The sequence below is a fragment of the Plectropomus leopardus genome, chromosome 5 (genome assembly GCF_026936395.1).
Source record: "Plectropomus leopardus strain MGB_pleo_1.0 chromosome 5, ASM2693639v1, whole genome shotgun sequence".
In the NCBI taxonomy this organism is placed as follows: Eukaryota; Metazoa; Chordata; class Actinopteri; order Perciformes; family Serranidae; genus Plectropomus; species Plectropomus leopardus.
In genome coordinates, this window is record NC_142180.1 from 1,869,641 (window position 1) to 1,897,218 (window position 27,578).

At 41.8% G+C, this 27,578-nt stretch overlaps 1 protein-coding gene and 1 pseudogene across 1 annotated transcript in view; one reads left to right on the forward strand and one right to left on the reverse strand.

Annotated features, from left to right (window-relative positions):
• The window catches only part of arhgap39 (Rho GTPase activating protein 39), a 124,333-nt gene that overhangs the window by 80,543 nt on the left and 16,212 nt on the right, over nt 1-27,578 (forward strand). Inside the window, exons 3-4 of the mRNA XM_042512818.2 lie at nt 15,164-16,457; nt 24,682-24,846. Of these exons, the coding sequence (XP_042368752.1) occupies nt 15,164-16,457; nt 24,682-24,846 (1,459 nt within the window). The remainder of the gene's footprint in view (nt 1-15,163; nt 16,458-24,681; nt 24,847-27,578) is intronic.
• Nucleotides 6,840-7,716, reverse strand: LOC148189486 (uncharacterized; annotated as a pseudogene).

The window sequence follows — 27,578 nt, forward strand, 5'->3', positions numbered from 1 at the left end:
GGTTCAGCAGCTGCACGTAGCTCCAGCAGTCAGTAACGTATTTAGTGTTGAGGCTGAGTGTCAGGCTGAAGATGGTCTCTGGAGAGAGTGATGCTGTTAAGGAGAGCAGGACACGCAGTTTGTCTTAGACCACACAGCTTCCTCTGTGACAGATGGGAGCTTTTGACCTCTACACAGCTCCACCCCCCGGCACACACTAAGGATGCTATTAAAGGAGGGAGGAAAGGAGGGAGAGGACAAATGGAGAGAAAGAGGGCAGAGAGAAAGAGAGGGAGAGGGGGACAGAGATGAGGATGAAGAAGAGAGAAGAGGATACATGAAAAGTGGTTCATTGACTTGTAGTCTGTAGTCAGTTTGTCCTTCTGTTATCTGCAGTGTCTGAATCAGTCAGCACCTTGACAAACTACACTTAACACACACCAACTGAACAACAGAGGACCTGCATATACACACACACACACACACACATACACACACACACACACACAGTGCACACACAGTAGAAGGTGAGGGTGTCATGATTCTTCAAATTCATGATTTGATTTGAAGTTATGACTTTAAGGTCACAATTTCTGAGTGTATACTGTAGGTGTTATGCCCTGACAACTGTCATTTACATTTTTTAATGTTCTTATTCTAGAAGACACACATGGTATAATGCATGATGTAACCACAATACTTTATGGTAAAATGTATATATTTAAAATGTAATAACAATGGCTTATTTCACCAGTCAGTTGGGTATGAGCAGCTACACACAAACAGAAGAGCAAAGAAACATCAACAACAACAACAGCTTGAGTTTGCTCACCTGCAAAGATCAGATCCATAGCTGAGACCGTCTGATGACGTGAGCTCAACATTCTGGTTCTCTCTGTGTATCAGTCTGGACTGTCTGCAGCCTCAGTCACTTTGAATCCACTGCAGTCCAGTCGGGCCATTGTGGTTGAAAACGTTAGGCAGCCAATCAGGGACTGCGTTATAGTAGATGATGTTAGCATGCAGGCCGCTGCTTTCAAAAAGTAATGATAGCCATGCAGATCAGTGTTCACAATGCTTGAGACAGAAAACAAGGACGCTGCCAGCGGGTATTCCAACATGTTCTCATCCCAACTCGTCACATGGTGCCGCTCGGTCAGTGACCTTCTGCGTCTACTGATGACATTTCAGGTATTCTTCTGCGTCAGCTGTTTACGCTCCAGGATGTCGTTACCGTGATGTCAACAAAAGCATATGGTGGGATGAAGTTTCACAGTCCTACACAGCAGCACATGGCATCCAACGCAGACTGTCACGATGGTTGGGACTAGGCAACAAAGTCACAGATGGTTAGGTTTAGGTAAAAGAGGTACATGGTAGGGCGTAGGGAAAAAAAACAACTCACATCCACACAGGAAGTGAACTCCAGGTGATGCTGCCCCTGCGTGTTACATGTGGATGCGCACGGTGCCATCTGGCCGGCCGCCAGCATATAATAACAATGCCACTGGTTCTGTGTGAGTGCGTTCTCATCTGACACCACCCAACCTCATTCTGGTTGGATGTAGAAGGTGGAACTGACAGAGCGCCGCTATTTGACGAGTTCAGAGTGACAACGGATTGGGTATTCAGCAGCCCAGAGGCAGCTGGCTGCTGAATTTATCAGTAAATTGTAATTTTTTAGACCATTAGTGTCTAACTGACAATGTATTTGTGTAGTAGAGGCTCATGCTAATGTCAGGATTGGCTGAAGGAGTTCTCTCAAAGTGAGTACTTCCTCCCACTCAAAGTGTTTGGCTCATGTGTCATATTTAAGTGTTTGTTTGGACACATGCAAGTTGAGAAAAAATTACTGGGAAAAAAAAAATTGAGAATTGCTGATCCTGCTTTTGATGTCAGTGGTTGAAAGTGAAAACTCATTTCAATTGATTTCTGATCTAGAACAGAAATAGATACAGATAAACAAGCACAGATGGATCAGGTAACCTGATTTTGTTCATTGCCAGGAGAGCCAGTGATCTGTGGGAGTGCTTGGTATTGTATCGCTGAGACCCTCCTGTGCAGGATCAGGATCAGGGTTAGGGTGCATGGAGGAGGGAAGGGAATCAAAGGTGTAGAAACTCCAGCAACACTTGTAGTATTTAGAGCAACTTCATTAACAGACCAAGGTGTTTTGGCTTGTGGCCTTCATCAGAGTCATCATCAAACACACTACAAACATCTTTTGAATAAGGTAGGCATGAAAAGAGAAACAAGCAATCATATGCATTAAAATATATATCAGCCAATGGTGTACCTAAAAAGGTGGGTGGGTATATGGTCATGTGTCCTGAAGCCAATCATTGACCCAGTGTCCCAGTGTTTTCTTATGATTTTATAAATATAGCATTTTATAAATGTAAAATAAGTAAAAATAAGTCTGTCTTAAACTAATAACTTTTTTATTATTTTCAGTGTTTTTTAATTTTTTTTTTCATTAAAGTGGGTTTTTTATTGAAGTTTTTTTTAAAAAAAAATTTAATGAAAGTGTTAAAGTATTTCTTTAAATTATATTTTTTTTAAATTAAAGGTTTTTTTTCTTAAAATGCTTTTGAATTGAAGTGTTTTTTCTAATGTAAGTGTTTTTTTGACAGTGTTTCAAGAAACATGGGCACATTTTGGGCTTGAGGCTCTTCTGTGCAGGCTTAGTGCCATCTTTTAATGCGTACTTCTCCAGTTTGTGAAACAAAATGGGACACACCTCACCCACACCCTTTCACACACACATTCACACTCGGATGGCTAAGCTTACTGTACATGGTGCCACCTGCTACAGTTACAGACATTCTACAAACAGCTTTTACACTGCAAAACATCAAGGCCAGTGTAATAATTACAGCATATTCTGAACCAGATTTGGCTGTCAGATAAGTGTTCAAGCCCCGCTGTTAATTATTGTAGCCAAACAGTTAACTACAGGCTAGGTGTATGGAGGTCTGGAAGAAGGTGTTTTGAACTCCTCTCGTAAGCCTCCTGCTGACTGTGAGAGATTTGTGATCTTATAAGTGCAGCTGTGCGACATGGAGCTTAATAAACTTGGGTAAGTCATCAAGTTTGATGTATGCAGACTGTACAGTGACATCACTACTGAATCACAGTCTACAACCTGCGTCCATCGACATCAGTATACAAGAACAAAATGTCAGGGTGCACCATATAAACAAACAAATGGAGCCCTCCCTATGATGGCATTTATGTGTGTCAAAAAAGTCATCTGAAGAGGAGGAGGGGGGGGAGGAGAATGCAGACGTGGTCGTGGCTGGGGAAAAGAGGCCAACTTGGCATGACAGTTTTGCAGCGAGAACTCAAAGTAAGTGTTAGCATCTACTAGCATTTAGCAGAGTCGCGCTGATCAGTTTGTCATTTCATGCTGCATTTCTATTGGTTGGTTAGAAGACGCAGGTCATAACAGCAGTCACACAGTGAGATTTGCATCCCAAATTTCTGACACTGTCAGAATTTGATCTAGGCTGTCTTTGATCACAAGGCTATGACAACGGCCATCCTTGCACTTTTCTCACTGTGCGGCGTAGGACCACAGTTTAGGAGCCACGACCAAAGATACCGCAACTTTTCTGTCACGATGGTCATCTTCCGTCTGGGACAGCCCAAAATCGCACAGTGTATACTGGGCTTAAAGCCATGGAACGACCTCCATCACTTTTTGTGTGTCAGCCAAGTGCAACACCATGAAGGCCTTCCAGAAGAGAATGTCAAGTCAAGTCAAGTCAATTTTATTTATAGAGCCCATTATCACAAAACATGGTTTGGCTCAGAGGGCTTCAAAGTGTACGACATCCCTCTGCCCTTAGACCCTCACATCACCCAAGGAAAAACTCCAGAAAAACAACCCCTGTAACGGGGAAAAAAAGGAAGAAACCTCAAGAAGAGTGGTAGAGGATGATGAGGGATCCCTCTTCCAGGACGGACAGACGAGCAATAGATGTCATAAATAACAAATGAAATACAATCATGGCAAAAAAGGAAAGAGAAAGAGAGAGGGGGAGAGAGGCATAGAAATGAGTAATAGAAGTAATAGAAACAGATGCATGTCATATTACAATAAGGGTAGTTGTGAAATTAGTAATTGCACTCTATGATGATGTTGAGGGAGATGATAACAGTCTCATGCATATGTTGATAGGGAGGTGTCCAAAGGCAGGATCACAACATCGGCGCAACCAGGACCAGACCACAATCAGGGCGAGCGAGGGGCACAGTATCAGTACAGCCACAGCACGAGCACAACCAAAGGCAGGATCACAGCATCAGCACAGCTATCACCACGGTCAGGCACAGTCAAGGTTACGGCCAGACATGCATGATTTTACGATGGCGGCATTGAGAGAAGGAAAGGAGCTCAGCGTATCAGAGGAAGTCCCCCGGCAGGTTAAACCTATGTCAGCCTAACTATGGGCTGGTCCAGGCAGCCTGAGCCAGCTCTAATTATAAGCTTTATCAAAGAGGAAGGTCTTAAGTCTACCCTTAAAAGTTGAAACGGTGTCTGCCTCCCTGACCGAAACTAGAAGATGGTTCCATAGGAGAGGAGCGTGGTAGCTGAAGGCTCTGGTTCCTATCCTACTTTTGGAAACTTTGGGAACCACAAGTAACCCTGCATTTTCAGAGCGCAGTGATCTTGAGGGTTGGTAAGGAATTTTGAGCTGCGACAGATAGGATGGAGCCTGACCATTTAGAGCTTTGTAAGTAAGGAGGAGAATTTTGAATTCAATCCACAGGGAGCCAGTGCAAAGAAGCTAAAACAGGAGAAATATGATCCCTTTTCTTGCTTCCCGTTAAAACACGAGCAGCAGCGTTCTGCACCAGTTGGAGAAACCTAAGAGATTTGTTGGGGCAACCAAATAATAGGGAGTTACAGTAATCCAGCCTAGAGGTGACAAATGCATGTACTAATTTTTCAGCATCTGTTTGGGAGAGGATATGTCTAATTTTTGACATTGATCAAATAAAACTCAGAGGTTCCTTACAGTAGTGCTAGAGGCCAAGGTAATGCAATCTAGAGAAATTACATTGTAGGAAAAGGAGCTTCTGAGGTGTTTGGGGCCAAGAACAATAACTTCAGTTTTGTCTAAATTCAACATCAGGAAATTACGGCTCATCCAGGCTTTTACATCCTTAAGACATGTTTGAAGTCTAGATAGCTGATCAGTTTCATCTGGTTTCATAGATAGATATAATTGCGTATTGTCAGCATAACAATGGAAATTTATAGAGTGATTTCTAATTATGTTGCCTAGAGGAAGCATATATAAAGTGAAAAGGATTGGTCCAAGCACCGAACCTTGTGGCCCTCCAAAGCAGACCTCAGTATGTGTGGAGGGTTGATCATTGATTTGAACAAATTGGGAACGATCTGATAAGTATGACTTAAACCAGACTAGTGCCGTTCCTTTAAGGCCAATTAAGTTTTCCAGTCTTTGCAGTAAGATTTGATGGTCAGTGGTGTCAAATGTGGCACTGAGATCTAATAGGATTAAAACAGAGACCAGACCTGTGTCAGAAGCGATAAATAAGGCATTATTAATTTTTGCAAGTGCTGTCTCTGTACTATGATGAACTCTGAAGCCTGACTGAAAGTCCTCAAATAAACTATTATCTTGGAGAAAGTCACAGAGTTGATGAGCAACCACTCTCTCAAGGATTTTAGAATCGATGTCTTTTTCAATTTGCGAATCTGGAGGTTAAACCGTGGAGCTAATTTTATTTGTTTCATTATTTTCTTCTTGAAGGGTGCAACAGTGTTGAGAGCTGATCGCAGTGAGCCAGTAGAATTATCAATGAGACGGTCAATTTGAGAATGACTTAAGTTAGTAGTAGTGTTCTCAGTCGCTGTGAGACATGGTAATGATGTCAATGAAGGAATCAGTTTCTTAAATTTAGCCACTGCTGAATCAGATAGACATCTAGAATAGTAACTCTCGCTGAGAGGCTTGTAGTTGAGTAATAAAAAATTGAAAGTTATTAAATAATGGTCAGACAAAGGAATCTCAGGAAAGACTAATAAATCTTCAATATCGATGCCGTAATCAAGGACTAGATCGAGGGTGTGATTGTAGCGGTGGGTGGGTTTATGTACACACTGACTGAAGCCTATTGAATCCAAAAACGTGGAGAAAGCAGAACTAAGGCTATCACTATTAATATCCATGTAAATGTTAAAATCCCCTACGATAATAATTTTGTCTGATTTAAGCACTAGACTTGATATACGCTCAGAAAATTCAGATAGAAATTCAGAGTATGGGCCGGGGGCGCGGTACACTATGACAAATAGAATTGGCTGTAGAGTTTTCCAGGATGGGTGAGAAAGACTAAGAAAAAGGCTATAGGCAATAGTTTAGCTTAGCCTTAGTGTGAATTGCTAAGCTTGAATCAAAACTCCCCCTCCTCGGCCAGTGTCCCGTGCAACGTGACTATTTATATGACCAGGAGGAGTAGATTCATTCAGGCTAACGTACTCATCAGGACAAAGCCAGGTGTCAGTGAGGCATGATAAATCAATCTGGTTATCCAATATTAAATCAGTGACTAAATGAGCCTTGGTTGATAAGGATCTAACGTTCAAGAGTCCACATTTAATTCTCCTGTTATGATGCTGTATGACAGGAGATGAGTTAATTTTTATGAGATTTTCTTGTACAACTCCCCTTCTGTTTATTTTAGCTTTAAACAAATGAAGTGGTCGGGGGACAGACACCGTTTTTATAACATTTACATTATGGGTGTGTGACTGTGCTAGAGGAAGCTCAAGACTGCGACTCTGCACCCTGGTCCCAACTCTGGTTTGTCATGGTTTTGGGCCTCTAATAAACTCGGCCAGATTCTAGAGAGTAGAGCGGCTCCATCCAAAGTGGGATGGATGCCATCCCTCCGGATAAGACCAGGTTTCCCACAAAAGGAGTGCCATTATTAACAAAGCCCACATCATTTGCTGGACACCACCACGACAACCAGCGGTTGAGTGCTGACATGCGGCTAAACATGTCACCACTGGTCACATTGGGGAGGGGTCCAGAGAAGATTACGGTGTCCGACATCGTCTTCGCATACTCACACACCGACTCTATGTTAATTTTAGTGACCTCCGATTGGTGTAACCTGGTGTCATTGCCGCCGACGTGAATAACAATCTTACTGTATTTACGTTTAGCCTTAGCCAGCAGCTTCAAATTTGACTCGACGTCGCCCACTCTGGCCCCAGGGATACATTTGACTATGGCTGCTGGTGTCACTAACTTCACGTTTCACAAAATAGAGCTACCAATGACCAGGGTTGTGTCCTCGGCTGGTGTGTGGTTGAGTGGGGAGTACTACTTTGAAACGTGAAGGGGGGGTGGGAGGTGTATCGTGGGCTTCGGCTTACTATGCTTCGCTTGGACAGTTACCCAGCCTCCCGGCTGTACGGGGGTTGTCGGGGGTTGTCGGGGGACGGCTAGCAGAGGCTATGCTATGTCGGTCCGCACCGGCTACAGGGGGCTTGCTAACTATCGCAGCTGAAGAGGGATTATCCACTGTGTGGAGCCACGCTTCCAGATCGCTAAGCCTCGCCTCCAGCGCAGCAAATAAACTACACTTGTTACAGGTACCACTGTCACTGAAGGAGGCAGAGGAGTAACTAAACATCTGACACACTGAGCAGGAGAGAGCAGCAGAAGAGGGAGAGGAGCAGGGAGAAGCCATCGCTAACCAGAGCTAATGCTAAAGCAGCTAACGGGCAAACAGTGAGTGAGCAGTTGTGAATACACAGGAAAAACCGCTGAGAGGAGGAGACAGCTGTGAGTGATTAAGTAAAACTTATGTGAGTTTTCAGTCACAGACAAATAAAAGCAGTCGAAGTAAGGAACAAGTAATAACATTAGCTGGGAATCGCTCATAGGAGCAGCTCAGACGCTACCATAGGCACAGACAAAAATGCACCGGAAGTGATGTAACACGCTTACCCGCAGTGCGTCAGCATGTCTCAATATGTTTGCTTGTTTTTTCTGTTTGTTTGCTTTTTGTGAGGCTACAAAGACATACAAATGACAATTCCTCGGTAGGGACTGGGGAGGCAGTCCAAGCAACATAGGAACAAGAGTTTACAGCCCGCAGTAACTGACTGCTTACACTGTGATACAAACATATCAGAGCTGCACTAGAAAATTGAGCAACCTGAAATGTGGATCCGTGTGAACAAAAATGACAAATTGGCATTCCCACCTCCCCTCTTGCACCAAGCCTCTACCTGCCACCTCTAATTGTGTTACTGTGAAAGGGAATTATTCATGCAGGGTCCAAGAAACTGGCCTTGAAGACACTTTCGTCACCAAATCTTTGATCGTGCATTTGAGCATGCATGGTTATGTGTTTAGATGTGTGTGTGTGTGTGTGCGCGCGTGTGTGAGTGTGCGTGTGCGTGTGTGTGTGTGTGTGTGTGTGTGTGTGTGTGTGTGTGTGTGTGTGTGTGTGTGCGCGCGCGTGTGTGAGTGTGCGTGTGCGTGTGTGTGTGTGTGTGTGTGCGGAGTGAGAGACGTGAGAGGCCTGGTGGCACAGCTGTAGACTGTCAGTCCAGATGGCTGAGAGATCTGCTCTCACACATCCCTTATTGGATCTGCTTATATGTGAAGTGTCTACCAAGTCTTTCAGTCTCTCTCTCTCTCTCTCTCTCTCTCACACACAAACACACACACACGAGCAGCAGTGGAGTCACAGTTACCATGTGATCTGGATCACATATAAACTGAAACACACAAACCCTTTGCAAGTCGTGGACTATCAAATATTAAAAAGTATACAAAGGACAGGTTATTTTAACTATAGTGAGTATTCTCTTTCTCTATTTTCAAGCAAGTTTGGTAAAAAAAATGTTTTGATGTTTTGAATAAAAAATACAATTGTTGAATGGATGGACAGAGTTGTCTTGCTTTTAAGATGGCACAGGAGGTAGTAACAGCACTGAAATTGTGTCTGCATTAACAGGAGAGCGGACAGGACGCAATCATTGGTGGGATGGTTGTGACGCTGTGACGCTGTGTTATGTGAGCTGAAGGTATCATCTCTGATGGTGGCACCTCACAGTGACATAGCATGACCATCACACTGTGCTTACCAGTGCTCACATTTAGTTTTTACTTTCACACACTCTGAGCATCACTCCTCTGCTCACAGGTTTGTTAGGATTTGGGCAGCAACCAATAAAAGTTTGAATGACTAATTTACATATCAATTTAAAACACACTGGTCCATATAAATATAATTTTAATTTTTAATAAATTAACTTCCTGTTGATTACTCAGTTAATCAACTAATCATTTACGGAGGAGCGCTGCTCTCATTTAGGATTTTAAAAGATCTTCATAAATGTTGGTTAGTGAATATGTTGATGGGACTGTCAGTGACTTCATAAGGCAAAGATGGCTGAGAGCAACTCCAGCACATCAGCAGCACCACAGCAGTGACTTATGGGGTATCAGTTTCCATCATCTCGTCTTTCCTCATATTGTGGCCGCAGTGAGAGTTGATGTGTTATACAAGTGAAAGCAAATAACCACAGGGGTTAAGATACTGTTAAACTTTGTTTTCTTCTCCCTCTGAGTCACGCTGTGTTTCTCTTATTCTGAGCACAACATTTAGAAGGCTCTGACTTTTAAAGACTGTTTAAATGCTTTTTCTTTGTTTGTCATTATTTGTGAATAGTTTTTTTTTCATTTTTATTGAAAAAATAGATATGGGTCTTTACTCAAGTCTCACTCAGTATTCACTGCTTCACTGTCTTCAATGACTTAAATGACAAAAATACTCAAATACTCAAATAGTCCATAAACCAAGAAAGGGGGAGAAATCTAGCTCAAGATAGAATGAAGGAACCCATCAGCATGAAAAAAACAGAAATATCATTTTAACAGCTGTGCTCTGACAGAAGTTATGCTCTAACATTGACTTTGGGTGTGAGAAATTAACATGAAAACAAGCAGGCAGATTCATCTCAAAGGGAAACTTTGCTGATTTTCAACCAGCTTTGTATCATAACAATGTAGGTAGTATGTGTGGATGAACTGTGGTACACTTGCCACCATCTAATCAGTGCCTGTCCCTACTCTGTTAGACGATTACAGGCTGTGCTTTCGCATTTTCAAATATCCACCAAGGTTATGTCACTGCGCTGTCTATTTCTCACCTAAAATGTTTTCAGAAACATATTTTAGTGCCCTCTTTAGCTGTAAGAGTTTGCGAACAGGAAGTGGGCACCATACAACTTCCTGCACAGTGAATACCAAGGCTGAAAAAACAGATATCAGACTGTAAAACGAAGCAGCACTGATTAAATAGAAACCAAGATTCTGTTACTGCACTGTTACTCTGTTTCTTGAGTCTGATGGTTTCAGAAACATGTTTTAGTGCATGGTCTGTAATATGAAATTGTTGCCAGCTGGCTCTCCATCAGAGGGAGTATTTATTGGTCCATTGTGGTGCAGTGCATTCTATTAATTGTAGGTTTTCTACCTCTTGAGCAAAAGTGAATGCAGCAGTCGATTTTCACAAGTCATGTAGCAGCAATTTTAAAAGCATTTACATCTTTCTACTGCAGAGACATCCCAGTTTTTCCACTGTCTTTCTGCTGCAGATGCATCTAGTTTTATGAAAAGACCATCTTTCTAGTGGTTAAATACTTCTTTAAGTCTCTTTTGCTTCTTGCTCAACAAAGCAGGACCATAGTATTTAATTCTGGTCCCCATATCAACACAAATTGAGTTATATCACCTTCATTTAGAATGGAGATCAGGCTAATTTCCTGTAGTGTGACTTGGTCATGTCACAACTAAATATTCTCATTAACTTCAAATTTTAACTTTAAATATAATACATTTGGATTACAAATATATCAGACATTCATAAGGAGCGTCACAGTGTTATAATATAATGCAGTGTTTATACTGTCTCTAAAACAACAAGACAGCAGTAAACAGAATATTGGTTTTGATTGATTCTTGGTTTTGAATCGTCTCTGGTCTGGTTGGACTCCATGTTGGACTTGCTTTGGACTCATCTTAAGTGGTCTTGATTGTTGACTTGGCCCTGAACCAAAGATAAAACGTGGTGCTCCTTCATCAATATTCCACCGTCAGAGATCAATAAAATATAATGATGTAACCAGACTGAGGCTTCAGTCTATGTACATCTAATTATGTCAGGTATCTGATCCATCACCCCAGACTGGAGCTGCTGCATCAGCCAGAACTGACTGATGAAGGTGGATGCCAGGGACAGGACTCTAGTGTACCTGTTAAGAAACGATCCATACTCACACACACATACTCCCGTTGCCCCGTCAAGACTGGGCCGACCTTTGTTTTCCTTTGGTTGTTCAGAGGCATGAGAAGCAAAAACATCGTCATTGTAACTGAAGTTTAAAGAACCTTTTGCAAAGACGTTGTGGCAAAAGAAAGAGGAAATAGAATTTGAGGAGGTGTGCAGCTTGACTTTGATTTGCATTGTTTTTGTGAGATTCATGCACACGCATATTTTGTTTTGGAATTTTGGTTTGGACCCCACGTGCAACAGCTGTATGCTCAAACATGTTAGAAAGCCACATGCTTTGTGTTTTTAGTTTGTACATTTATTCAGAAGACATTTTTTCTACTTTTTGCTAACAGGGATGGACCTGAATTTTCAGCTATTCAGCTATTCGTTACTTGGGTAGGTATGCGGTTTTCAATTTAGTGATTCGAATATATATATGTATTATTTTTTTTTTTGCAGAGGACAAATATCATTTGTGAAAAAAAACATGTCAAATGTTATTTAGAGATTAGTAAGAGTTTGTCAGGTTTATAATAATTGAATTATATATTGATAATTTTATCATTTTATCATTTAAGAATTACATATTGATTATTTTATAATTTTAGCATTTAAGAATTATATATTGATAATTTTTCCATGATAACAAAAAATTGTCACAAGATCTGTAAGTGCAAAAAGTGCATAGAAAAGTATTGTTGAATCAACACCTCAGGAGTTTGAGTTGATATCTCATGATCATTCCTGTCACACACAGTGACAGGAATGATCATTTTACAACAGTTATTGTATTTTATAACAGTTATTAAGGTGTTTATTGACTGAGTAGACAGAGCAGGAGAAAACATGTATCTTCGAGAGTGAGGACACTTATAATTTCAGTCTCATAATGAAATTAAACTAATTCAGATCACGGGACGCAGATTATTGTATTGTTGGACTTTTTTAACTTTAGAAACTATAAGGTGTCACAGCCACTGTCAAGCAATCGGAAGTACACCAGGCTGGCGCACAGCGTCTCTCTCACCTGATGCTGAAACCGTCGGGGGTCAGGATTCTGGGCTCTCCCTCAGCTGACGGTGAAATCTCTCTATATCCTGAGGCTGAAACTGTCAGAGGTCAGCTGCGGGTGTGCGGTGCCTCTCACTGCTTAACCCCCCACCGACCAAAGCTCTGATTATTCGCCGCTGATCAATGCCGAAGCTCCAAAGCCCAGAAAATGGTATTTGGGACAGCCCTATTTTACAGGTATAGATTTCTCTTAGACTACTTATTATAAGCAAGTCAAAAAATGAATGTCCTTCATGTGAAATTAATGTCCTTAGTGATTCATGACAAAGGTTTTAACAGTAATGGGATATGTAATGAAGGTTTTGCTTAGAAATGTAAGAATTTTACGAACATTAAGATCCTCACCGTCTTTGGGGTGATGTGGCTCAGGAGATAGAGCACATCGTCCATCAGTTGGAAGATCAGCCGTTCAGTTCCCAGCTTCTCCTGTCTGCATGTCAAATTGTACCTGGTCAAGGTACAAATACAAAGGTGTTGTCAGTGTGCAAGTAAAAGTTCAACTGGTGAGAAACATTGGCCTCTTGATGTGGCACTGTGTATGGAAGCCTTGTCAACAGTGTATGAACATGCGTTGGCGAATGCAGCGTGTAGTTTAAAAGCACTTTGATTGGTCAGAAGACTAGAAAAGTGTTTTACAAATTCACTTACATATCAGTCAACTTTAGGAAAGTGTCAACATTGGGAATCATTCAGCCTTTGAAAGAATTAAGAGAAAATCAGCTAACAGCTTCTCTGTAGAGGAGAAATAGGATAGATAATACTGAAATGTAAACCTAGTCCTGATGTTGAAATAGCTTGTAGTTGTAATCTCTGCTTATTTTTAAGGGCCCGTCAACACATCAACAGTTCTTGCATGAAATGTGAAACTTTTATTCCAGCTTGGCCTTTCATTGACACAACAACAGCGTTTTGGGGGCCTGAAAATGCAAACTTTTTGAAACCGAGTTCCAGAGTGTCATCTTTTGAAAACACCACCCCTTCTGTCGTCTTGGTGGTGCTTCACACTTTACGTTTCAGACAAACAGCCATGCCCGAGTAGGAGGACAACAATAATAACAATGGTGGACTACTGAGCTGTGTTTGTACTGAGTTTTTATTAACTCTCCTCCAGCAAAGCGTAGATTTGTTGCACCATTACTGTGATCAGCTGTCTGTTCTGTCTGTACCTTAGTGAACGATCTCAGTCACTGACAGCTGACTGAGCAACAGAAATGAGTTTCTCGGTAAAGAGAGATGAGAAGAGGAAGAGTGCAGGTTGATGGTGCAGTAAGGGAGACAGATGGAGACAGATTGGAAGAGGCAGGGAATGTGTAAATTGATTTGAAGGTCAAATGATGGTGAATAATTAATAATCATTAGGAGTGGGGAGAGAAAGAACAGCGTACACTGTGGTAATGACTAGGAGACAGACAGAACACGTTAGCAGATAGGGAAAGTGGAATAGACAGACCTATGATGGAGGAAGAGGAGCCTGAGAAGCTGATGGGCTGAGGAGGAAAGAGGAAAAAGTGGGTTAGAGCTGTGAGTGTTGAGCATGCTGTGATAGATGCCAGCACAGCCCTGTGATGCTTAATCTTACCCTCTTTGTTTCCCTCCCTCTCAAACACATGCACATTAGTCCCCACATGCACACACACACTCACACTCACACTGCCACTATTGAGCTGTGGCCCTGGGGATCAGTGTGTGGAAGTATTTGGAAACGGAGGTTGGCCAATGCCGCAATCGATGTCACACTTCCCTCCCTGTCGCCCAGTTCACTTGTTGTTTCTCATCCCACAGTGCTCTCCCTCCTCCTTCCTGTTGTCTGTGAAACAAGCAGAATGTGAGGGCCCTCTCCCTGAGAGGAATCACTGATTGAATTTGTTGTTTTCTCTGTGCATTGGTGTGGTAGACTTTGCACGTGCATGTGAGTCCCTGTTGTTGTCCCTGAGTTGCTGCAATTTTTTCATCTGTGTGTGGTGGTCTTTGGTATGTTCACGCCTCTGGTCAGTGTCTCCATATGATTGATACAGCTCACCAACCGTCTGTCAGGTTGATAACAAACTGTAAAGCTCTGACTCACCACTGTGAGTTGTACTCTCGGGTAGGACGGCCTGCTCTGGAGACCCGTAGGCTCTTCCATTGGTCCACCTTTATATATAAGGCAATTCTTGGTCTGCTCAGACAATATCTCTGTTTTTATCACACAGAAAAGTACCAGACAGAATTCGTTGCATTCTCAGGACCTCTTTCTGTGCCAAAATGCTCAGACAGAAATCGGGAAAAGGCCTTTTGGGTATTCTGCACACTCACTGTTGCAGAATGACTTGAAACTCAAAGAGCTGGAGTCATTAAATGTTTTTAAATCTGAAATGAAAGACTGCAAAGCAGATTCTATAGGATGAGGATGTTTGTAGCCTGCCTGGTTGTACAACTGACCACCAGAAAGTTCTCTTTTAATGCTAATTTAAGTGCTTGTAATTTGTATTCTTTCTCCCTTTGTGTCTCTGTCTGCAACTTTGTGTTTTTACTGCTGACTGTCTTGGCCAGGTCTCCCTTGAAAAAGAGATTCTTAATCTCAGTGGGACCAACCTGCTTAAATAAAGGTTAAATAAATGAATGAATTGTAATTGGAAAGAAAGATTAGATAATAAAACAGCTTCTTCAAATTATTACTGGGCCCTGAGGTGTGAATGTGACCGACAGCTCTTTATCAGTCTGCTGCCTGACCCGTCATTAAATCTAATGTCTCCTCTCCTCTCCTCTCCTCTCCTCTCCTCTCCTCTCCTCTCAGGACGTCTCCCTTCAGGTGGAACACTGGTACGAAGGAGCGGATGCTGATCAAGGTGACAGACAGGGAGCCCAGCTTTTTGGCCCACCAGGGAAATGGTTACTCCCCCTGCGATCCCCCCACCCCTGGTCCTCCCTCTGGAGGAGGCACCACCTCACGAACCCGCCGCTCCTCTGGAGGAAACCCGCCTCCAGAACCCGAGGGCTCCCCTGTTCTCTATGGGGACCGCCGTCAGTCCCCCTTCTTGAAGCGGGCTGAGCTGGGCGGCACCGGCACTCACCGCCGCTCCTCAGCCGACTCCCAGCCTCCCTCACCCCGCTACGCCTACGAACCCCCACTTTACGAGGAGCCGCCTTCAGAGTACCAATCCCCTCCCATCTATGAGGAGCCTCCCACTGACATGCACCTCTCAGACTCCTCCTCCTTCTACGGCACTGGCAAGTCACCTGCTCGCAAATCTTCGGCCCCCCTCTATCACTCCCCCAAGCAAGGCCAGTCGCCCTACGGCCAGCTGGTGCTGACCCGGCAAAAGTGTCCAGAGAAGACCCAGAGTCTGGAGTACAGTCCTGTGGGGAAGGAGTACGTCAAGCAGCTGGTGTATGTGGAGCAGTCATCTTCCAGCCCGCGCTTCAAGACAGCCGACCGCCTGCTGCGTTATGGCACCACGGGGGGCTATGGTGGCTCATATGGGGGGTCCTATACTCTGCAGCACAGCCAGTCTCTGATTAGAGACCCCCGCCTACTGCTGGACTACAGTGGGGAGGGGGGAGAGGGAGGCCAGAGGCTGCTTTATGAGGACTCCATATCCTGGACATCCAGTCAGACCCACTCCCTCTCCTCCTCCTCCACAGGTGGTCCCGGAGCGTTCTCTCCTGGAGGTAACCGCAAACGGAAGAGCCGCAAGCCGTCCCTCCCCCAGGAACTGGCACGCTGCGGGGGCCCGGAAGGAGAGCTGGCAGGCACAGCGTCCGAGGCCATGCTGGCCCAGGCCCGGCTGGCGTGGGAGGCCCAGCAGGTGATGAAACAGAGGAGCAGTTGGGACTCTGGGCAGGGTGGGGGGGCGGCCCAGGGCGGTGGCTCCAAAGACGGTTATGAGAGTGACGGGGCAGTGCCTCTGCCGTTACCGGGGCCAGTGGTGAGGGCGTTCAGTGAGGACGAGGCGCTGGCTCAGAGCGACGGACACCACTGGAAACGCAGCACCTTCGATCGGCTGGGCTTCCCTCAGGCCCTGCTGGAGAAGAGCCTCTCTGTCCAGACCAACCTGGCCTCCCCAGAGCCTTACCTCCACCCCTCACAGGTACTGCTGCATGCTGGGAGTCTGTCCACAGTTAACAGGAGAGGATAATTTCAGTTTATCACAACTTTGGTCTTATTGTCATAGTTTGGTCAATAGTTCTGTCAGTTTACGAGCTGTCTGACCGTTGTGTTTCTTGCCCCAGCTTTGTTGGAGTGATGTCACCATGTTCCCAGATCTTAGTAATTATTTGGATGAATTGTTATTACAACAGATAGAAATGATGGACAGACTTTTTTCAACATTTGATCAAAAAATGGTTCGCTATAATTTTAGTTTTTCACAAAGTGAAAAGCAGATGTGAATTCTAGAACACTGTGGTGTTATTTGAGGACATGAAGGTATGGAGCCGGTGTGTGGCATGTGTTAAATGATTTTCAAATGTTGTGCAGAGCTGTTGTGGCTGCAGTATAATCTGAATTATAAATGAGAGCAGCTGATCAATTACAGAGCCACAGAGCGGAAGTCTTACCTGGAACTGCAGCCGTCACACGCGCACACACGCACATATATACACACACCTAGAATAGTAAGACATATGATGTGCAAATGTGGTTATTGAACCTGCCTAACTATGTTCTAATTACCTGCCATCCTCCAGCCCACACCAGTGAAGAAAGAAATCCTCGATTAGCAAAAGCTGCATCTTCCTCTGGAGAGTTTACCTCTAGTTAAGTAAAACATCCTGGGATAATTTAAAGCCTGCGCATCATGACACAATACAGCCAGCACTGGAAATGTTTCACTATACTTTTATATCACATGATCTGCACCAGCCAATGGAGGGGCCTAATTGTCAGAGAAATGTAAATGCTCAGACCTCGGCTTGGGTGGTATTTTTTTTTTCTTTTTTATCTTCCTCAAATTACACTGGGGTGTGCAGTATATGATGGTATATGTGTACAAAAAAAAGAGTAAAAGCTGGGTTGCTTATGCTAGAGGTCGTTGTAGCATGTTTCTTGATGTAATTGGCCTTCTGGAGCTAGTCTTGCTGGATTTAAATACGTATGGCCCATAGAATAATGAATATTTTGGAAATAAGTGTTCTTCCTGGTAGAGGACCTGAGGGCATCTGTTGCAGCAGCAAATTCTGACAAACCAGTGGGCTGAATGGAGATGATGTGTTGAATAAATCATGTGGCTAATAAACTCCTTTTGTAGTTGGAAGAAGTCCTCAGGTTGAAGTTATGTGTGGTAATACTCCCAAAGAAAAGTATTTTTTTTTTGTTTTTTTTTAGTCCTGCAATATTCTCCCCACTACTGGCAGCCACCATCTTTCTCATTTAAGCTGCCTGTTCCATCAATAGACACTTACCTCTGGTGGTGCATGCTGAGCATTACAATGCATCTCTTTAACACAAGGTACAAGGTAACTTTATTGTTATTTTTCTTAAACTTAGTTATAGAAGAAATTAAATTTAAGGTGACCCTAAATCCTGCTACATCTGTTTGGCATCGAAGGAGGAGTTGAGGAGTCTCACAGCCTGGGGAAAGAAGCTGCTCTGTAGTCTGGTGGTTCTGCAGTGGATACTTCTGTATCTTTGGCCAGTTGGCAGCAGGATGAACAGACTGTGGCTGGGGTGGCGGCTGTCTTTCATATTCTCTCTGCAGACACTTCACTTCACTGAGGTCACTGATGCTCTGTAGAGGGGAACCAGTGATGTTCTAGGCAGCTTTAATTACTTGCTGTAGAGCCGTCCTGTCCTGGGCCGTGCATAAACCATGCCAGTTTGTGATGTTTCCAGTCAGTATGCTTTATATTGCTCCTCTGTAGAAGTTAACCAGGATCTTGCTCTGGAATTTAGCCTTCCTAAGTTCACGTAGGAAGTAGAGCCTTCTCTGTGCTTTTTGGTGGGTTTTTGGGTGGTGATGTGTGATGACGAAGATAGGTCCTCAGTGATAGTAATTCCAAGGAACCTATAGCTGCTTACCTGCTCCACCTCAGCTCAACTGATGTAGACAGGGGTGTGTGTCTTTGCCTCCTTCTTTCTAAAACCAACAATCAGCTCCTTGGTTTTTCAGACGTTGAGCAGTAGGTTGTTCTCTGTTCACCACTCAGCAAGATTGTCGATTTTCTCCCGGTATGAACTCTCATTGTTGTTTGTAATACGGCCAATGATGGTGGTGTCGTCCACATACTTCACAATAGAGTTCTCCTGATGTCTGGGAGTGCAGTCATGGGTGTACAGTGTGAACAGGAGGGGGCTGAGCACACAGCCCTGGGGGAATCTAGTGTCGAGCACTAATGTAGAGGAGGTGAGACTGCCAATCCTAACTCTCTGGGATCTGCATGTAAGGAAGTCCAGTATCCAGTTGCAGAGTGTTGTACTAAAGCACAGAGTGTTAAGTTTTCCAATCAGCTTTTTGGGAGAGATTGTGTTGAATGCTGACCTGAAGTCAACAAACAGCATCCTGATGTAGCTGTTGTTATTCTCCAAGTGAGTGAAGACTGAGTGAAGAGCAGTAGATATGGCATCCTCTGTGGATCTGTTGGTTCTGAAAGCATACTGGTGAGGATCAAGGCTGGCAGGGATGATGTCTTTGATGTGCTGGAGAACCAGTTTCTCAAGCACTTCATCAGGATGGGGGTAAGAGCCACAGGAACGATGATGGCTGTCTTGAGGCAGGAGGGAACAGTCTCTTGTGTGAGTGAGATGTTAAAAATGTCAGTTAAAACATTAACAAGCTGATCGGCACAAGTTTTTAGTATGCATCCTGGAATTGTTGTCTGTGGACTTGCTTATATCCACTCTCAGCAGAAGTTGTCTCACATCTGCTGTGCTCACTGAGAGTGGCTGGTCCTCTGGCGGTGGAGTAGACTTCACAGCTGAGTCCTGATTAAGGAGGTCGAAGCGAGCGTAAAATGTGTTTTCAGCTCGTCCGGCATCTTGGCCTCACACATGATGGGGGCGCTCCTGCTTCTGGAGCCTGTGACATTTTCAATCGCCTGCCACATATCTTTGGTGGTGATGCTGCTGAGGTCTCTCTCCAGTCTCTGCTGATGTCTCCTCTTAATCTCCTTGATGCAAGCTCTCAGTTTTGCTCTGACTATGATGTATGCCTCCTTGTCCCCTGACTGAAAGGCAGCTTTTTTAAGCTCTGAGAAGAGCCTTCACCTCCCTATTTATCCAGGCTTTCTGGTTGGAGAATGATCTCACCGTCTTTGTGATCACCACGTCATCAACACATTTGATGATATATGATGTCACAGAAGATGCATATTCTTCATGATTGATCTTGTTGTCTTGAGTGGCAGCATCTTTGAACATTTGCCAATCTGTGTGCTCAAAACATTCCTGTAGAGCTTCTGTAGCTTCACCTGTCCACACTTTAACAGCTTTAACTGTTGGTTTGAGCCTTTCTATCATGGGAACATGGGAATGAGATGAGTCTCTGTGTAGGTCACCAAAGGAACACTGGAATATGCCTTCATTAGAGTTAAAGGGTTTACTCTGAAGATGCAGTCATGTTACACTGTAAGTCACTAACTGAACCAGAAAGAAAATGTGTGTGTTAATGTGCCAGAAATGTGGGATGTGATGATCGGTTACTGTGAGTTCATGTGAGAGTTACAAACACATGAACGACCCTCCGAGGTTGTAATTATGAGTGGGGAAATTGGTGATGTTTCAGGGCATGCATAAACATGGCGGGCAAAAGTCAATGTTTGGTCAATGGGAAGAAACTTTCTAATGAATTCATGTGTTAAATATTAATTTTTAATCACGCTAAGTTTAACATGGTATTAATGTTAACACTGTCCATGTACAGTTAACTAGATAAAATATAAAAATTGATACCAATATAATATATACAAATATATTCAAATTAATAAAATATATTTTAAAAATAACTAATGTGTAAGAATATAAATAAACTGGAAACAGCTATCAGCCTATTGTTTAAACACTTAAACACACTGAAATGCAACTCATCTTCTTAATCTTCCATGTTGTTTACGACCTCTAAGCACATGAACACAACAAAGTCGGAAGAATGACTTCCCAACTCGGAAACTCGGACTTACAACATCACATGAATGCAGCATTACATCCAAACAGATGGATGCTCAGCGTTGTTCTCATGTGATGTAAAGACACAGACATGAAATGAACACATAAGCACTGGTTAGTATGATGTGCATTTATCTGAGCTCTCAGAGGCCCCAAGGACATAAGAGGGCTGGGAAGTACTTAGCCAAGAGGAGAAAAGGCTGTTGCTCCTCTCTGTCTGTCTACTACCTACATTTTTTTTTCTCGCTTCTTTTCTCTTTAAATTCAGCAATGCAACACTTCAGTCTAAAGCGGAGAGCGTGAAGGAATAAATCTGCTGAGCACAATCCACCTTTGAAGGAAGAGAAAGAAAGGCATTTTATTCAGCAACAGAGAAGAACTGAGGATACTGGACTAGTTGTTATGTAAATTGCAGCCACCATTATGGAAGCTATAGTTGTCAACCACAAACAAAATCTGAATGAACCTTTATCCCACAAAAATCTCAAAGACATTGAACAACAAGTGAATGCAGCATTGTATCTGTTCAATATTTTGTGTTTTTTGTTTTTTTTTTAAAAAAAAAAAACATGTTTATTCACTTTCTTTCTGAGAGAGTTCAGACTGATATCAGTCTCATGTCTGTGTTGAGGACACATCTGGAGTCAGAATGGGCTTGGCCACAGCTTAGCATAAAAACTGGGAGCTGAGGAAACAGTAAGCTCATCGCTGTCCAAAGTAAAAAAAATAAAAATAAATAAAATACATAAAAAAAATACACCTACCCACACCTCTGAGGACCACTGATTATCATGGTATATCTTGCTTATCCAACCTGTATACAAACAGACATATAAAAACAACAATTTATTTCTAGCTGTTTTATGCAGTGACTGTGTGGAGCTTTCTGAAGTCTTGTTATCAGATGTTGCTAGGTTACACATCTGCCATCCCACACTGTAGGAGACACTGCACAGATATAAAAGGTGGATGGATGAACTGCTGTTCATCAAGTAACAGTTGCAGCAGATAACTCCCACTGAAACCACAAGCAGACATTTCCCTTTGAGTACGGCGAAAAAACAAACCAGATACAGCATGTTAATGATAGAGCTTTAGAGATGCTGGTAGGTGTAGTTTTGAAATCTGGACAGAGTCAGGCTAGCTGTTTTTAACCTGCTATGCCAAGCTAGGATAACCACATTATGGCTCTAGCACTGATAGACTGGGCAGACTGGAATCCAACTCCTCATCTAATGTTGGAAAAAAATCAAACAAGCCTATTTCTGAAAATGTTGAACTATTCCTTTGGCTGAAAATGAAGTATTTTTTTATAACTACTAGGAGTTATTTAAAAAAAAACAACTTTAAATAATAATAATAATTATTATTTAAAATTAAGTCATTTTTAAATAACTACTAGTGGTTATATAAAATATTCCATCTTCAGTCCCTCCAGGATTTTGTAATGGATTTGCAATCACAAAAGTTCATGCAAATCCATTTTGTGCAACCTTTCAATTTTTGTCCAATAACTGCAACTTTAGCACCAATTTTATGTGTTTAAACAGGTAAAATCTCATTTCATTGTAGAGTTGCGTGCAGCATTTTGATTCGCTCAGCCTCTCTTTCTCTCTATTTATCAAGAGACTGCTGCTGCGGAGCTTTAGTGGTCTTGGACAGTCACACATACACACATATTAGGGCATGTACACATATTATTTATGTAATCGATGTAATCGATTACATAAATACGTCAATTCACATAATATGCATCGACGCGTCGCACCGTTTCACAAAGCGCGCATCATGAGAGCATGAGCAGCTCCGAGCGTGTTGTTTTTTGTTTCGGCGGTCATGTTATCAATGAGAGCATGCACACTGTCCACCTGAGCAGCGCTTGTCAGGCGCGTCTCAGCTGCTTGTCAGCCGCAGCACATCTAGAGAAACAGTGACTCGCCGTTTTTCTTATGTGTGACGCACGTGTTTGTCAGCAGGAATAGACAGAGAATATGGTGCTTTCATTATTATATTGACTCTTTACCACTTTACATTGTAGTTTAAAGTCTCTCTGTCACAGAGATGAGGAAATACAAAGATGTCTGTTTTACCTCAACTTCCTTGCTTCCCTTTCAAAACAAAAGCCCTCTGTGTCTCTGTGGACAGAATGCCATCAGTTGCTGATACAATGCATTTTATTTTGAAAAATTTACAGGATGGGGTTGTCAGCTGTGCAGGAGCTTGTATAACTTCATAAATGAGTGTAATATGTGCCTATAAATATGAAAATACAGCACTCATATCAGCAGGCAGCGGTATGCCTTAAGGGCCATTTAAGACTGGTCTATTTTGATGCAGAAAGAATGGACTAGTTATAATTATTTCTGTTAGAGAAAAGTTATAGTGTTATTTATATTGCATTAATTTTACTGTAAGATGTTTTGTTGGACTGCTAGATTTGAGGTTTGTTACTGTAACAAAAAGTAACAGTTTTGTTACTCCTCCTAAAAGTGACTTGTATTTGACATTGTTTTATTTATTTTGTTGGATTGCTAAAAGTAGATTGTACTACATTGATTTTACTTAAATGAAACAAGCTCTTGCATTAATTTTATTTTGGAGACACTTTATATCAGACTGTAAAACACAGATTACCAGTTAAGACTGGGCTATTTTTTGCCTGCCCTGCAGTGTATACTCTGTCATGATTGAAGATAATTGAATAAAATATTGAAATATAAATGACAAGTTTTAATATGTTATTTTCAGTAAATTTGTTGTTATATTATTCGAGTAATTAAAAAATAATAGTCAGATCAATAAAAAAAAAATCAATAGATCAATCGATTTGTGTGTCTTTTGGGCTGGCACTCGATGTTATTCGCTACTTTGGGACTTCTGCCCAAGCAGCAAAATATGATGAGAAGGGATGAGGTCATGTAAACTAGTGCTAAACGGGCAGTGACATAAACTGTATATAAGATGGACAACACGCCCCCACTAATCCCCACTATGCTAAATTGAATTTTAAAAATGCTGGATGCGGTTGCTGCCATCTTGTGCTGGTGACGTAATTGAGAGCTGCGCTGTAGCGATATCTGTGGTGGGAGAGTTCCCTCCAAAACTCCTTTGTTGAACGTGGGCACATGGATTGGCTGTCACAGCTGTCAATCATGGCAGAAAATCGTTTTTTTGCAGATTTGAATAACTCATTAAAACCAAACTTATCATAAAATCACTTGAACAAACATCAGGCTGATGAGAACTACCTTCAGTGTCTTTGGGAAATTTTATTTTATTTTTTCTCTGGTGGTAACATTCCAAGATGCATTCAAAACATGAGCAGCTTTATTTCTGTTGCAGCCACCGCACTAGCCATCATTATTTCCAATCCAAGGCCACATAGGTGTGTTATAATGGAAAGGCGAGCCCCTTATACATGGGAGCAGCCACGTATGAGGGATTTCTGGGAGGTGATAGTTCACGATTTCACAGAGGAATTCTGGATTCAAAACTTCTGGATGATCTGCTCAACTTTTCAAGAGTTATGTGATGCAGTAACAGCTCTTGTAGCTCCTGCTGCATCATGGGGGAGCCAGTTCCTACTGACAAGCACATAGCTATAGCATCATGTGACCTAGAAAAGACTGAAAAGTGTTTCCATTGCAGTTTTGAAAAATATGTCTTTTTCCAAACACCTGAAATACCACCTGCAAGGGTAAAAACTTTTTTCAATAATTTTGAGTCACCAAAATACAACACAATGCACTCTAAAATAACAGTTCTCACATGTCTCCATGGCAACATTATATTACAGTACTACAGTATAAAGTACTTCCTTCATGTTAACTGTCTTCCACACAGTTGACTGTCTGTCTAGCAGCTGCTGTAAGCAGGAGGATACCATGAAAGGCTCCTGAAGCTGTCAGGTTCACATCTCTCTCTGAAGAACTTCTCTTGCATCATGTTTTTGTTGATCCACAGCAGTTAGATTATTTCAATCAACACACTGAGGAATAAATGGACTCTTTGTTGCACTGCAGTAACCTTGTGCATATTGACGTATTAACACGTCAGTATTAATCTCAGTCAGCTCCCTCTGAGCGCTGGAGGAACTTTCAGCTCTCAATCCTCTCTAATGTTCTGCAGCCACAGCTCAGACATGACTGACACCGTCCGTTTCCTCTCTCCCCCTCTGTCTGTCCTCCTCTCTACTCTGTGTCTTCACCTATCAGTCGGAGGACCTCGGAGCCTGTGCCCAGTTTGAGGCTAGTCGAAATGCCAGGAATATGATGCCGAGCGCCAGCTGTGGCATTTTCCCAGAGTTCACCCTGAGAAAGCCCTCCTCGGAGACCGACATCGAGAACTGGGCATCCAAGCACTTCAACAAACACACACAGGTAGACAGCAGGATGTGTGGGTGTGACTGTGGTGGGCTTTTGTTGCTATTTCTGTCTTCACTATTTATAAAGTTGTCTCAAAAATATTGTGGAATGTCTTGAAATAGTTCTCATTTGAAAATGCACAGCAGTCAAAGACATGCTGATGTCCTTTCAGCTTTGTCAGAGTTTCAACATTTCAGCTCATATGTCACATACTATGAACTGATCTGTTAAAAATGGCTGCTGATGTCATACTGGGGACACACTGTTAGTGGTAAAACCTGCTAAATATATATTGTTTCTGTGATCAGCTGATCACTAATCAGGTTTAGCTTCTCAATAAATAACACAGGAGCTGAGCTGAAGGCTCATTCTTGACCTTTGAAACAGCAGCTCAACTAAAACTCTCAACACAAGATTCATATTGTTTCTGGCCACAAGAAACTTCAGAAACTTAAAAAAACTGTTTTGTTTTTGGAAAAAAAGCTCTGATCTGAGAATTTGTATTTGTATATAAAATTCATATAGAACCATGTTTTTCATCCCAACATACACCACAACCCCCTTACTACAGCCAGGTCATAGTAAGCTCTGGGAACCTTAATTAGTAGACAAAGTCCAGCCCAGAGGGGTCCAGTAGGTTCATAAGTATTCTGGTTATTTTGAGCACAGTCCACATCTGCTATTGAAACTCACTCCAAATAATATCCAACCAAACTGATCTTTCACTTCTCTCAGAAGTGTCTGTGTCTTTGTCCATTTCACAACATGTGTGCATGTGTAGTGTTTTTTTTAATGAATAACTAGAATAGAATTTTAAAGAGCATCTTGCTATTAGTATTACAGCTCAACATAATGATTATTTCAGTTTATTTGTTTGGTAATATTGTATTTGGTGTGTATGAAAGAATTTGAAGGCTTCAAATTGAATTATTCAAAAGAAAAACAAAGGATAGTGAAAGTGTTTCACACAGTAAAATGCTATCTGTTTCTTCTGTGTGGTGTCCCGTATCTGTCTGTCATCGTCTTCTGTGATCTGAGATTTTAATGTTAGGCCCCATAAAATCCAGATGAGATTTAAAGGAATGCTTTGATGATTTTTTAACCACCTTTGTATCAAAACAATCTTGTAAAATGTGTATATGAACTGCAGTAAACCTCCCCACATCTAACCAGCAAAACTCCACCGGATTTGAAAATGTCCCAGATGACAAAACCTGTCTTCTGGGACATTTTTTACCAGCTCTTGGGTCTTTTGCACTGCCTGTTTCTCTCCTAAAATGTTTTCAGAGATGGATTTTAGTGCCCTGTTTAGCAGTTATATCAAGAGTTTGTGAACAGAAAGTGGGTAGCAGGCTGCTTTCTGCACAGTGAAAATTGAGGCCAAAAAACTGAGATCTAACAGTAAAACTAATCAAATCAAATATGAACCAAGATTCTGTTTCTGAGTTGCATATATCTCTGCTCAAATGTTTTCAGAAGTGTGTTCACTCATTTTTTGACATACCATAATATGACTTTTTTCCTGTTTGTTATGACATACTATACTATGACTTTTTTTGCATTTTTATGACATACTGTACTATGACTATTTCCATTTAAATGACATAATATACTATGACTTTATTGCATTTCTATGACATACTAAACTATGACTTTATTTCATTTTAATGACATTATATAATGGCTTTTTTTGCATTTTAATTACATATGACCTTTTTTTGCATTTTTATGACATATTATACTATGACTCTTCATTTCAGTGACATACTATGCTATGACCACTTTCATTTTAAGACATATACTATAACATACATATAATACATATACTATATACTATACAGTATATACTATTGACATACTATACAATATTATTGACATACTACACTGACTTTTTTGCATTTTAATGACATATTATACCACAATTCTTTTTGAAAATTTTATGACATACTATACTATGCATTTATTGACATTCTGTTATGACTTATTATTTGCATTTTAATGACATATTACACTATGACTCTTTTTAGATTTTCATGACATACTATACTATATTTTTTTGCATTTTGTGACATACTGTACTATGATTTGTTGTATTTTAATGACATACTATACTATGACTTTTTTGTGATTTCATGAGACAAGCATGTAGTTCAATTCTTATCCAGGGCAGGTGGCTTTTAAAGCCCAGTAGCTAAATGAAATGGTTAAATATGCTCGTAGAAACGGTCTCCATGTGCAGGGTGCTGGTGGTGTGGTGGTTTAACTGTCTCAATACCAATACCAAGGATGGCCAAGATATATGGCTTCGATTCTTACCCAGGGCAGGTGAATTTTAAAGTCCAGCAGCCAAATAAAAAGGTTTAATGCGCCCAGAGAAAGTGACACCATGTACAGTAGCCTCGGTCCCCAATGTATGAATGTGTGTGTGAATGGGCGAATGTGATGTGTAGTGTAAAAACACTGTAAGTGTTGGGAAGATTAGAAGACATTACAAGTGCAGGTCCACTTACCTTTTGATTAACCCGAATTCTACACATATAAAGTCTTCACAGATGAATGAAAGTAGTAATAGTGGTAGTATGCTTTGGCCTGGGACTGAAAGGATTTCAGTTCACTTTGAGTTCTGGATATGATATTGATGTCAAGCGTCCCTTTGCTTTAACATCTCATTGTGCACACCTTATACTGTATACTGCTACTGTGCAGTTATCAGTGTTTTATGAGCATGATAAAAGCTGTAACTGCAG